The sequence below is a fragment of the Gigantopelta aegis genome, chromosome 4 (genome assembly GCF_016097555.1).
Source record: "Gigantopelta aegis isolate Gae_Host chromosome 4, Gae_host_genome, whole genome shotgun sequence".
NCBI classification, from domain to species: Eukaryota; Metazoa; Mollusca; class Gastropoda; order Neomphalida; family Peltospiridae; genus Gigantopelta; species Gigantopelta aegis.
In genome coordinates this window covers 46,146,426-46,159,060 of record NC_054702.1, presented here as the reverse complement: position 1 = coordinate 46,159,060, position 12,635 = coordinate 46,146,426, and the positions used below count along the sequence as shown (strand labels likewise).

The 12,635-nt window shown below is 34.0% G+C and overlaps 1 protein-coding gene across 1 annotated transcript in view; it reads left to right on the top strand.

The window, feature by feature from the left end:
- The first annotated feature begins 6,045 nt into the window (after positions 1-6,045).
- The window catches only part of LOC121369854 (lectin BRA-3-like), an 18,745-nt gene continuing 12,155 nt past the window's right edge, over positions 6,046-12,635 (top strand). Inside the window, exons 1-2 of the mRNA XM_041494930.1 lie at positions 6,046-6,067; positions 7,915-8,052. Coding sequence (XP_041350864.1) covers positions 6,046-6,067; positions 7,915-8,052 — 160 coding nt within the window. The remainder of the gene's footprint in view (positions 6,068-7,914; positions 8,053-12,635) is intronic.

Genomic DNA, 12,635 nt, shown 5'->3' with positions numbered 1-12,635 from the left:
AATTTACATGTATTTATTTATTTACTATTCAGTTTATTTTCTTTGTTTGTTTGTTTCTTTATTTACTCTTTGCCATCATTTATATTAGTCGTATACAACTTCGTTTGAAATAACACAAAAATCTAATCAATCAAATGGTTAAAACATACTGGTTCAAATATTCACGACTGTGCACGATCATCGATCACTGTAGATTCATAGAGGGAAGGATATACAACTAGCAGCAAAGGGAGTTGAAGGATGCCATTTTATGTAATTTTACATGTAAATAAATGATACTATGTGGCATTGTAATAAAACTGAGTATTGTTAAGTCATTTTGATAACCACTCTGTGTATCGCTTCACAAAGGCAGTACAACAGTAAAAAGAGTTGCATGAAATCACCATACGAAAACAAATGTCAACGCACAATACCTCCCCCCCCCCCCAAAAAAAAAAAGAAGAAAGAAAGAAAGAAAAAGACACCAAAAAACAAACAAACAAAAAACCCCAACCCAAAACAAATCAAAACCCAAAAAAACCCAGAAAACCCCAAACAACAACAACAAAACCGAAAACCCCCAAAAAACAATAACAACAACAATAACAACACACAAACATATAACAAACAAACTTAAATATTGTTTTCCCAGCAATACTCGTGTTTGCATGTATAGCGGATATTAGAACAGAGTTTTCACCACATCTACACATATACATAGAGATTAATATATGAGTGGCCGATTGATACCATTTATCTCACAATGAGTTCTTTTAAAATGTAGCTAACGAACGAAAGCGAGTTTGATACGTTTTTAAAGGGACATTCCCGAGTTTGCTGCAATTTTTAAGATGTTATCGACTAACAGAGACTTTTTAACGATTGTATTTACATATTAAATACATTTTTCTGCATAAAATATTAGTGGTTGTATATTGAACGTGTTTCTGATCGTTCTAATATTTGTACTAGGTTAAATTTTATTTTATTTCCTAAAATTACGAAATTATTTTAAGACCAAATCCAGTTTGGGGTTCTTATAAATATTAAGACGACCAGAAACACATTGAATACTGTAAACCGTATTAATATTGCGACGTGTTTTTTCGCGAATGTATACCTTAGCGCATGTTCGCGACGTGTAAATTTCGCGAACGACCGTTGACAGCTCAAAAAAAAAAGTGGATAAAGACAGCTCACTGTAATTGTTATAAAGTTATTGTCTGTAAATCAATATTCTGTTATCCTACATCAAGCAATTGTGCCTGGTACAGAGACTATACCCACCTCACCTGTATTAGAATCACAACTCACAGCTTCAGCTTTGGTAGATAAAGCAATAAACGATTAGTCGCCATCGATTGAAGTTACATAAAACAATTAACGATTAGTCGCCATCAGAACAGAACAGAACAGAACAGAACAGAACTTTATTACACTCAGGCCGTTACACAACGGCATATGAGGAACATGATATATAAACTGTAGTGACAAGATAGGGTTTACACGAGACAATAGTACAATAGTATTAATACAAATGCAATAAAGTAATAGAGACAATAGTATAATACAAATGCAATAGAATAATAAGGAATAATATAATACAATTAGAATAAAGTAATGTAATGTCACATTATTGTAATTCCTACCAAATGTGCTAATCAGACATGCGCACACATATATACATGTATACTTGGGTAGTAATAAGACATTGTACATAATTCATATACATATATTTTAGGGTTTACTGCATTTATTAATAATTTCTTTTATTAATTTACATAATTTCTTGAGAACACTTATTTTGCTATTCGTCATTAGTTGTTTAAATTTCAGCGTACTTGGTTTATTATAATAATATGGCTTAAGCAAATGTTTACGGTAGTTAGTGAAATAAGTACATGTGAATAAATAGTGAAATTCGTCTCCAATATCATTATTGTTACATAATGTGCACGTTCGATCTTCCACTGGGGTGTTGTTCCAGCGTCCTGTTTCGATTGGTAAGTAGTGATTAGATGTTCTAAATTTGAGTAATATAGTCCAACATGTTTGTGGTAATATAATAAGATATTTTTCTAATCTAAGGTTTTCCTTAAATATAGTGTACGTTTTACCTTTTGATGATAAAGTTATGTTTGTATTCCATTGTTGTAAATACTGGTCGTTTTGTCTTAATTTTACTTGATTAAGAAGTATTTTTACGGATGAAAAGTTCCGTGACATACAAACATTTGTCATGCCTAGATGGTTAAATACATCTTCGACCATTTTTATCCATTTATAACTATATCCATTAACAGAAGAGTCGTGTAACATTAATTCATGCAGTAAAAACGATGATTTTGTTTGTTTACCAGATACGATACGGGCCCAAAAGCTTATAATTCTTTGTTGAATAATTAGTTTAAGGGGTCTTCTTCCTAGTTCTCCATATAACATGAATAGCGGGGTGCCTTTTTTAACTGGTAAGATGTGTCTTAGGAATTTTATATGAACAGTTTCAATGATATCGATGTTTTCATAACCCCATATTTCGCACCCGTATAAGAGAATCGGGAGTACAATGGAATCAAATAGTTTTAATTTGCATTCTATTGAAAAGTTATTGTCTTTGGATTTAGACAGAACAAAGTACATTGCTTTTGTTGCCTTTTGAGTTAGTAGTTTTTTGCTTGTATTAAATTTATTTAGTTTGGTAAAAGTAAGACCTAAGTATTTATATTCTTTTACGTTTTCAAGCACATCATGTCCAAGTATAAAAACTTTCTTGTAATCATTACTGGTGCCATTGAAAATGATTATTTTAGTTTTACTTGCATTTACTTTGAGTTTCCATTTATTGCAATATTGTGAAAAGACATTTAGGGATTGTTGTAAGTCAGAGGCGTTTGATGCGAGAAGCGCAGTATCGTCAGCATATAATAAACATAAAAAGTAAAGAGCTGTTTTATCGAACGTTTCATCTCTATCCAGGGATACCCCAGTACAATTTTGGCTTTTTAAGTAATTATCTAGATCATTTAAATACAGGGAAAACAGGACAGGCGACAAATTTTCTCCTTGTCGGACACCGATGTTGCATGGAAATAGCTCAGAGGTTTCGGTTTTTGTACAAATACATGACTTTATTCCTTGATACATTTGATAAATTATTTTAAAGAATTTTCCATTAATATTATTTTCTAACAGTTTCTGCCATAGGCAAGTTCTAGAAATAAGATCAAAAGCTTTTTGGAAATCTACAAAAGCACAAAATAATTTCCTTTTTCTTGTCTTTAAAATTTCTATCAGAGAATGTATATTAAATAGATGGTCGGTAGTAGAGTAGCCTTTTCGGAAAGCAGTCTGAGATTCATTCAGTATATTATTTTCTTCAATAAAAGCATTTAATCGGTTATTTAAAATTGTGGTGAACAGTTTAGAGATGCAACAGAGCAATGTTATTGGTCTATAATTTTCTGGTAACGAACGATTTCCTTTATTTTTAAAAATGGGTTTAATTAATCCAGTCAACCATTCATTGGGAAAAACACTATTGTCGAAGATTATGTTAAACAGTTTAATATAGATTGGTAGTATTATGCCGGCAGTTGTTTTAATGTATTCATTAATGATATTGTCGATTCCAGGTGCCTTACCGTTTTTCAGTTGTTTTATAGCATTTAATATTTCATTTTCTTCAATTCTACTGTTTAAAACATTTTCACTATCTGAGTCTATGTTATTAAAGTTTATTTTTGTTTTCGTTATCGTCCGATTCGCCTTTGTTTAGAGTTTGGAAAAAATTATAGAAAACATCTAACGGTGGTAAGTTATTATCTTCGTTAGGTCGTTTAAGTAGTTTGTAAAAAGCTTTTGGGTCGTTTGTCCTCAATTGTCGCATTTGTTTTTCAATATTAAATCTTTGGACGGAATGTTCTTTCAGCAAGGACTTTTTATACGTTTTACTTGCATTAATTAATCTTTGTTTATTTTCTAAAGTTATTCTTGAGTTATACGTTTGTTTGGCCTCATGATATTTTCCGCGTAGAATTCAACAACTGTGTGTCTTACCGAACAGCGATTGGTTACCTTTGAGTTTTACACGTCGCTTGATCGTGCAAGATCGTGCATGACCTAGAGTCGATTCAGCCGCATCTAAAAATAGTTTTTTCATAGCCTGTGTTGCAGTATCGACACGTGTTTGAATGTCAACAGACTGATTATCAAGCATTGTGGATATGATTTCGAGTGAGTCCTGGTTAATTTTATTTTTAAATTCTGTTGATTTTTCAGGTTTCCATTTACTTGGCTTTTTGTTAGCTGAATATGTCATACAATTAGAAGTATCGTTATCGTTAGCATGTTTATCAACATTTAAGCTAAGTATTAAAGCACAATGTACATCTGAAAAAAGTGGGTCAAACTCACATACATCAAAATGTTTAGCTATTTTTAATAAATGATGGTTGCCAATGGCATAATCAACAACACTGCTATCTTTACAAGTCAATTTTCCTATGTTTTTTATCATGTCCTAATCTGCCATTTATTATATATAAATTGTGTGACTTACATATATTTAATAGTTTAATACCATGACTGTTTACTTTGCCAATATCTTGACTTGCTCTTTCTATGGGAATATTATATGATTCTAATTTGTATATGTCATTAAAAAAATCTAACATATAATTTTCCATGTTGTTTAGTATGTCAATGTCAGTATCAATTACAGTGTAATCTGGGAAACAATTTGTTCTAGCATTAAAATCACCTAGTAGTAAAAGTGGGCTATGTTCTTCTATGTGTTCAATAAGTTCACTTTCAATAATGTCAAAAATATTTTCTTTATAGTATGGGGATCCAATAGGAGGAATGTATACAACACCGATGGTTAGTTTTCCTTGAAGACCTGTAATTTCCGTGGGAATGCTAAACCAAGACACATATTCAGAATTATTTGTGATATTGAAATCTATAGTAGAAGACAATTCATTTTTTATACCAATGGCTATTCCACCTGATGAATTTAATCTTTTTTCCCTGTTATTCAGAAGGAAGGTATAGCCAGGTAATAATGTTGACATGCAGTCTGTTTGATCTGTTTTTGTTTCAGTAAAACAAAGGATATCATACTTAGATATAAATTCTACAAATTCAGGGATTTTTAGTTTACTTCTCAGACCACACACATTAATACTAATAACAGATAATTGAGTATTTTCACAACTGTCACAAGAAGTCAGTGGATTGGGCTTGTTTTGGTATATTTCCCCAGCTACATAAGGTTGATCAGTTTTGACGGTGCTCATACAGGGTGGGTTAACATTTGTGGTGCTAATAGGAACCGTATGTACATTTATGGTATTGATATAACATGGGTCAATATTTGATATACTATCACAAAACATATCAGCATTTGGGGTAATAACAGAAGGTAAATATACATTTGTAGTACTGACACACGGTGGGTTGACATTTATAGGTATATTATTAAATGGATTTACATGTAAATATACATTTGAATAGTAGGGTGGGCTAACATCTGTGGTGCTAATAGGAACTATATGTACATTTGTAGTAGTATTATCATAATGTGGATCAGTATTTGATGTACTATCACAAGGTATATCAACATGTTTGGTTCTAACAGGAGATAAATATACATTTGTAGTACTACAACAAGATGAGCTAATATAATTTGTAAGCAAATTATTCATTGCAGTTAAGTATACATTTGAGATACTATCACAGAGTGGGTCAACATGTGTTAACATATCATTAACTGCAGGTGGATGTACATTTGAAATATTATCACAAGGTATGCTAACATCTGTAGTACTAGCAGGAGGTAAGTATACATTTGTAGTACCACCACAAGGTGAGCTAATATTTGTAGACAGAGTATCAGCCGAGGGTAAATATACACTTGAAATATAGGGTTGTTCAACATATTCATTTGAATTATTATCACAGAGTGGGTTGTTGCTACTATTACAATTACTGGGTGGGTTAGTATTGTGAACTTTTTTGAGAGGTGTCTCAACTGTACTAATACTATCAGCAGTAACATGGCTCATGCTATCAGGTGAATCACAAGGTAAGTTATTTGCTATAGCAACATTACTTAAATTACCACTGTCACAGGCTACATCAATATTAGATAATATATCATAAGGTATTGTGGGACTGTGAACATGCTCACCTGTTAAGTTAGTGCTTCTATCACATAAATCATAGCTAAAAGTATTGAAACATGGTATGTCATGTGTACATATGCTGCTACATGGTAAATCTGTATTACTTTTACATGTAGTAACCTCATATTGGTCAGAATTCATATCATATAAATCAACATTGTCAAAATCTTTCAGACAAGGTAATATTGGTATGTCATGTGTACATATATTTATATTTTCATATAGAGAGTCTATGTTTCTAATACCAATTATACCATTATGTAGATCAGGATTTCTATCATGTAAACAAACATTGTAGAAGCTATTGGAATATGGTGCATGTATATCACATGTCAATATAGTATCATGTGGTAAGATTTTATTACTGCTAGTGCCATTCTTACCTTGTAGGTAGGTATTTCTGTCAAATGAACCAACATTGTAAAAACCACTAAAACTTGGTGTATCATTTGTACTTACATGTATGTCATCTGACAGCAAGTCAGTATTACTACTGTAAGTCAAACATGTATTGTCTTTTAAGTCTGTGTTGCCAAAATTGAAACAAGGTGAGTTAATATTACTTATAATATTACTAGCTTGTGTAGGGTTGGTAACATCACAAAGTGAACCAGTAGAATGTGTTTTACCACATATACATAAAGGTAATGTCCTGTCATGGAAAATATTTTTATTATATATATCTCTGTACATTGCATTGGAGTTAGTGTTTCCTGATATGGAATGGTTTGGTCCATTGCTTATACAGTGTTGGCTGGGGGTGATATTTGAGACAGTTTTGAGATGGGGGACACAGTTTATGGCTCCATGACATCCCTAACTGGAAGACATAGCATTCAGAGGGGCAAATCTGTTCATATCCTCAAACACTGGAACATGGGTGGGAGTTGTTATTCTGTATCTTTTTCTGGAAGGGCCACTGCTGTTTGCTGCTTCTGTTTGGAACTTGGTGTCTTGGGTAATTATGGTGTTCAGAGGGTTGGGTGTAGCCATCTTCTGGGAAGTATTCTCTCCCTTCTATAAAGAGTCTATCCACTTTCAGGAAAGCTTTTTTGTTATTTCTCCTGGCTTCCCTGTATACAGGGTACAATTCTTTACGCCTTTCCGCAATTTCTCGTGGGTACTGGTCATTGATACCATAGGGTTTACCTGCTAGTTTTTTGGCTGCATTTTTAATTTTATCCTTGTCTTTGAGGTGTTGAAAATGTGCAACAATTGATCGTGGTTTTCCATGGGATTCACGATATGGCCCGAGTCTGTGTGTGACTTGGATGGGAATTGCATCAGGAATATCAAGTTCTTTCTTTAAAAATTCCTGCAGAACTTCTTCAGTATTTTCTGTATGGCCTTGATCAGGGATTCCGGAGAATATCAGGTTAAAGCGCATAGACCTTGTTTGCAGGTAAAGAATCTCATCAGAAAGGCGATGATTTTCAGACTGTGTGTCGTAAAGGTCTTGGGATAAGTAGAAAATATCACTACTAGCAGTTTTCAGTGTGGTTTTTAATTCGTTAACTGATTGTTTTAATTCATTGCTTTCGCTAGTGATTGTATCAAATGAGTTGCTTATGAATTGACAGCTTTGTTCGACTTTATTAACTCGTTCGTTTGTAGCAACCAGACTGTTTCTAATACTTTCCAAAGAGCTTTCTATTGTGCATATTTTGGAATTCATTGCTTCGAGCTTATCAGTTCGTCTGTATATCTCAGTTGTGGTTGATGTAAGGCGTGCAATTTGGTCGTACAGGTTTAGAACCCAAGGTGGTGGTGACGCAGATGTTTGTTGTGTCAGTCCTGTTGACATTTCGCCGGTGGATGGAATTCCAGAAAATGAACATAGCGAAGGTGGCTGTTGTGGTTGTTGTGTTTGAAATGTGCACGAAGGGTTAGTTATTTGTCCGGTAGTCAATGTGCTGGCTGGAAGATTCATGTGCATTGTATTTACCTGTGCCAACCCAGTCATACGTTGGGTGGGGTCTTTCTTCTGTGTCGCGGCCGCCATTGTTGACACTGCGGACGATCGTCGGCTACCTGACTGCTTCCCTGGTTTACTACCTCTTCGCATAGTATGTTGCATCCACGATAATACAGAGGCATACACAAACTGTTTCTGCTTTCTCAATATGTAAATAGCTGACTTACGTTTTAATTTATCATAACAAATGAAGTATTTTGCACCACCGAATTTTTGTTGTCCAAACCGCCATCTTGTCACGTCATCAAGGAGAGCTCGTGTATAGGCTGTGCCTGTTGAGTGAATCTTTTTGTGAATTTATTCTCAATAAAATATTTCAAAACAAAACAAATTACTTTAAGTACACTTCAAACTGGAAAATAGTGCGTGCGTATTAATTTCGCGACATAAGGTTGGACGCGAACGACGCGAAATGTATACACACGCATTTTTTTTTCACGGTTTACAGTATACAGACACTGACTGATATTCTAAACAAGAAAATATATTTAATATGTAAGTTTAATCATGGAAATATTTTATTAGTCGGAAACAACTTACAATGAAGCAAACTCAGGAATGTCCCTTTAAACATGGAGTTGTGAGATAAATTGTATTTAACGGACACGAATGTATTATTCTATTTCTTACATATCTTCAAAAAAACCCACAGGTTTTAAAGGGACATTCCTGAGTCTGCTGCTGCATTGTAAGATTTTCCCGACTAATAAAATATTTCTACGATTAAACTTACATGTTAAACACATTTTCTTGTTTAGAATATCAGTGTCTGTATATTCAATGTGTTTCTGGTCGTCTTAATATTTGTAAGAAGCCAAAACTGGATTTTGTCTTCAAATAATTTCGTACGTACTAAAAAAATATAATTGGGAATAAAAATGAATTTTAACCTTGTACAAATATTAGAACGATCAGAAACACGTTTAATATACAGCCACTAATATTTTATGTAGAAAAATATATTTGATATGTAATTACAATCGTTAAAAGTCTCTTTTAATTGATAGCATCTTAAAAATTGCAGCAAACTCAGGAATGTCCCTTTAAGCAAATTTTAACATCTTTTTCGACTAAAATTTATTTACAGCCGTTGCACTTGTCGCGGACTTACGCGTCACAGACACCCGATTGCCAGGTTAACTATATGTCACAGTGTAATCGAGTTTCACCGTGCATTTTTTTTTATTGGACGTACGACATTGGTCTTCACCTAGGAGCATATGTTATAAAAAATAACGTATGGTGTTCTCACCAAAGGGTGTGTAAGATTTTTTTTCATTCGGATTACGACAGCTTAAAACTTCACTATACGATAAAACTGACCCAAAGTACAGAATATCTTTAGTGTTGTTTCCTTAAAACGTGTTTTTTGTTTCCCGACAAAAAACGTCAGTCATAAAATGACCATGTTTTTGTGGGTTTGGTTGAAACCCGGTGTAAAAGGAACGCGGTTCCTAGGAACAGTAGTCCTATCGGACCTTCATAGCTTAGGAACCATTGTCCTACCCGGACTTTCATTCCTGGTTTATTTTTAAGTTGTTTTTATCATAGGACTTGTATTCCTACCGGACTTAAATTCCTTCTACTAGAAATACTAGTCCGGCAAATTAGATGTCCGTTTATTATACTCGTTTATATACGTTTTGTTTACATTTATAATTTAATTTTTATGTGTACGACCGGACTTACATTTTCATTGTCCAGGAATGCAAGTCCGGCTCGGACTTGATATCCTGGCAGTCAGGCCAGTACTCCTAAGGAACGTAAGTCCTAGGACTTGCATTCCTAGGTATATTAGACCTAGGACCTGCATTCCTAGGAGATTAAGTCAGGGCAGACAACTGTTCCGTTTACACCGGCTTTAGTGAACAAACGTGACTGAATTCTGAAAGGGAAGTCGATTGTATACCATGGTGACGTCATACGACTCAATTCGGGGTACCCTGAACAACCTTACACGGAAACACACCGCAATTGAAACTGTTTTAGACTGCGTGTACTTATTTCTCTTTCCTTTCAGAATGAGGTAAGTTATAAATCAGTTAGCCCGTAGGAAGGATACTGATGTGAGCCTAGTTACGGTATCATATGGAATCGTTATATTTACTATGTTAAACGGCTTGTAGGACACATGTATATAACATAACTAGGAAGAGAATTACAATCTCTTTGATCACGGGCGTAGGAAGGTGCCAAAACGTGTTGGTGTGAAGGGGGGGGGGGGGGGCACACACATATATACATGTATAAATATATATATATAAAATATCGCTGCTGCTACAAAGTGGGGGGTACATGCCCCCTTGCTCTCCCCCCCCCCCCACACTTTCTACGCCAGTGCTGATGAATTCGATGCGACCGAAACAGTAACACATTACTTGTAGGCCTAACGAATGTGTGTTATACATGTGGAAGTCAGCGATTTAATACGTGTTACGATACACCCAGTAACACCCTACCAGTACCGACATACTTGGTAATTTCTGTATTTAAAGTTCCTTGTCAACTGGAAACTCTGCGCTCTAGCTTTCGTAACTGTGCTCATCAAATACACATGTACACGGGCGTAGGAAGGTGCCAACAAGTGGGAGGCGACACACACACACACACACACACACACACACACACACACACACACACACACACACATACTTGCGGTAAATTATGATATTTATTGTGATACAGGAAACACATCATGCAGACCTCGATTCAAGAACCACAGTTGTTTTGTTAATTGTTATTATAGCAGTTTCATTTATTTTCGTGCCAAAAAAATACTACAAACTTGTGAATGCCGTTTGAAATTTTTCTTTGATGAATACAAGTAGGTTGACCTCTGTAGTATTTAAATAACCCATTGGTTTGAAGTTACATGTTACACGATAAGATAAGATAAACTTTATTGCATATAAACATTCCACATTTGGAAATGGGTGCAAAACATGTATGCTATCAGTGGCAGATCCAGAAAATCCATTGGTGGGTGGGGGCGGGGGGGGGGATGGGCAATGACAAGGCGGAATACCAAGGGAACTTTGGGGGAGGTTTGAAGGGGATGAAAATTAATATATAATAAAATTAGAACTGTCGCACAATTTAGGAGGGGCGGGCCCCTGCCCCCAGATCCGTCTCTGGCTATTTATGTTATATGTAGTACTAACTGAAAACATAGACGTTTACAATATTACACCAAGACGACAGAGTAAGTTTCCCGAACATGTGAACGTATCAGTTTGGTTTCAGTAGAATAACACTTTGGAACACAATATGTCTTTTGGTTGACAGAATAATAAATCTGTTGTATTTTTAACCTGAGCGCAATTCAAATACATGACTAATTTTATTGTCGATGTTAGTAAAAGGAGATATTGAACTTCGCAGCTATTACAAACAGATACATTATGAAAGGGGTTTAGTTTAGAGATTTGTTAAAGCTGAAACACTTACGGCTAGCGACATTCAAAACTCGCATTACCATTACACAGGGTGGGGTGGCGTATGGGTGGAAGCAGTTCATTCAATTTGTCCATAATCGTCTCACTACAATCTCGTTCTGCAATGATAAAATGTGCTCAACTGTATCGTCTGTTAGTGCATGCCTTTAATCGCAAACTAAGTTTATATTAAATAGTACACCATTAGAATACATTAATGAACAAACTAAGTTTAGATAGAAATATCAAACTATTGTAATAGGGCCACGCACCTTTAATATATTAATTAACAAACTAAGTTTAGATATAAATATCCTACAAGTGTAATAGGACCACATACCTTTAATATATTAATTAACAAACTAAGTTTAGATAGAAATATCCTACAAGTGTAATAGGACCACATACCTTTAATATATTAATTAACAAACTAAGTTTAGATAGAAATATCCTACAAGTGTAATAGGACCACATACCTTTAATATATTAATTAACAAACTAAGTTTAGATAGAAATATCCTACAAGTGTAATAGGACCACATACCTTTAATATATTAATTAACAAACTAAGTTTAGATAGAAATATCACACCATTGTAATAGGACCACATACCTTTAATATATTAATTAACAAACTAAGTTTAGATAGAAATATCCTACAAGTGTAATAGGACCACATACCTTTAATATATTAATTAACAAACTAAGTTTAGATAGAAATATCCTACAAGTGTAATAGGACCACATACCTTTAATATATTAATTAACAAACTAAGTTTAGATAGAAATATCCTACAGATAATAGGAACATACCTTTAATATATTAATTAACAAACTAAGTTTAGATAGGAATATCATACAAGTGTAATAGGATACATACCTTTATTAACAAAAACTAAGTTTAGATAGAAATATCCTACAAGTGTAATAGGACCACATACCTTTAATATATTAATTAACAAACTAAGTTTAGATAGAAATATCCTACAAGTGTAATAGGACCACATACCTTTAATATATTAATTAACAAACTAAGTTTAGATAGAAATATCCTACAAGT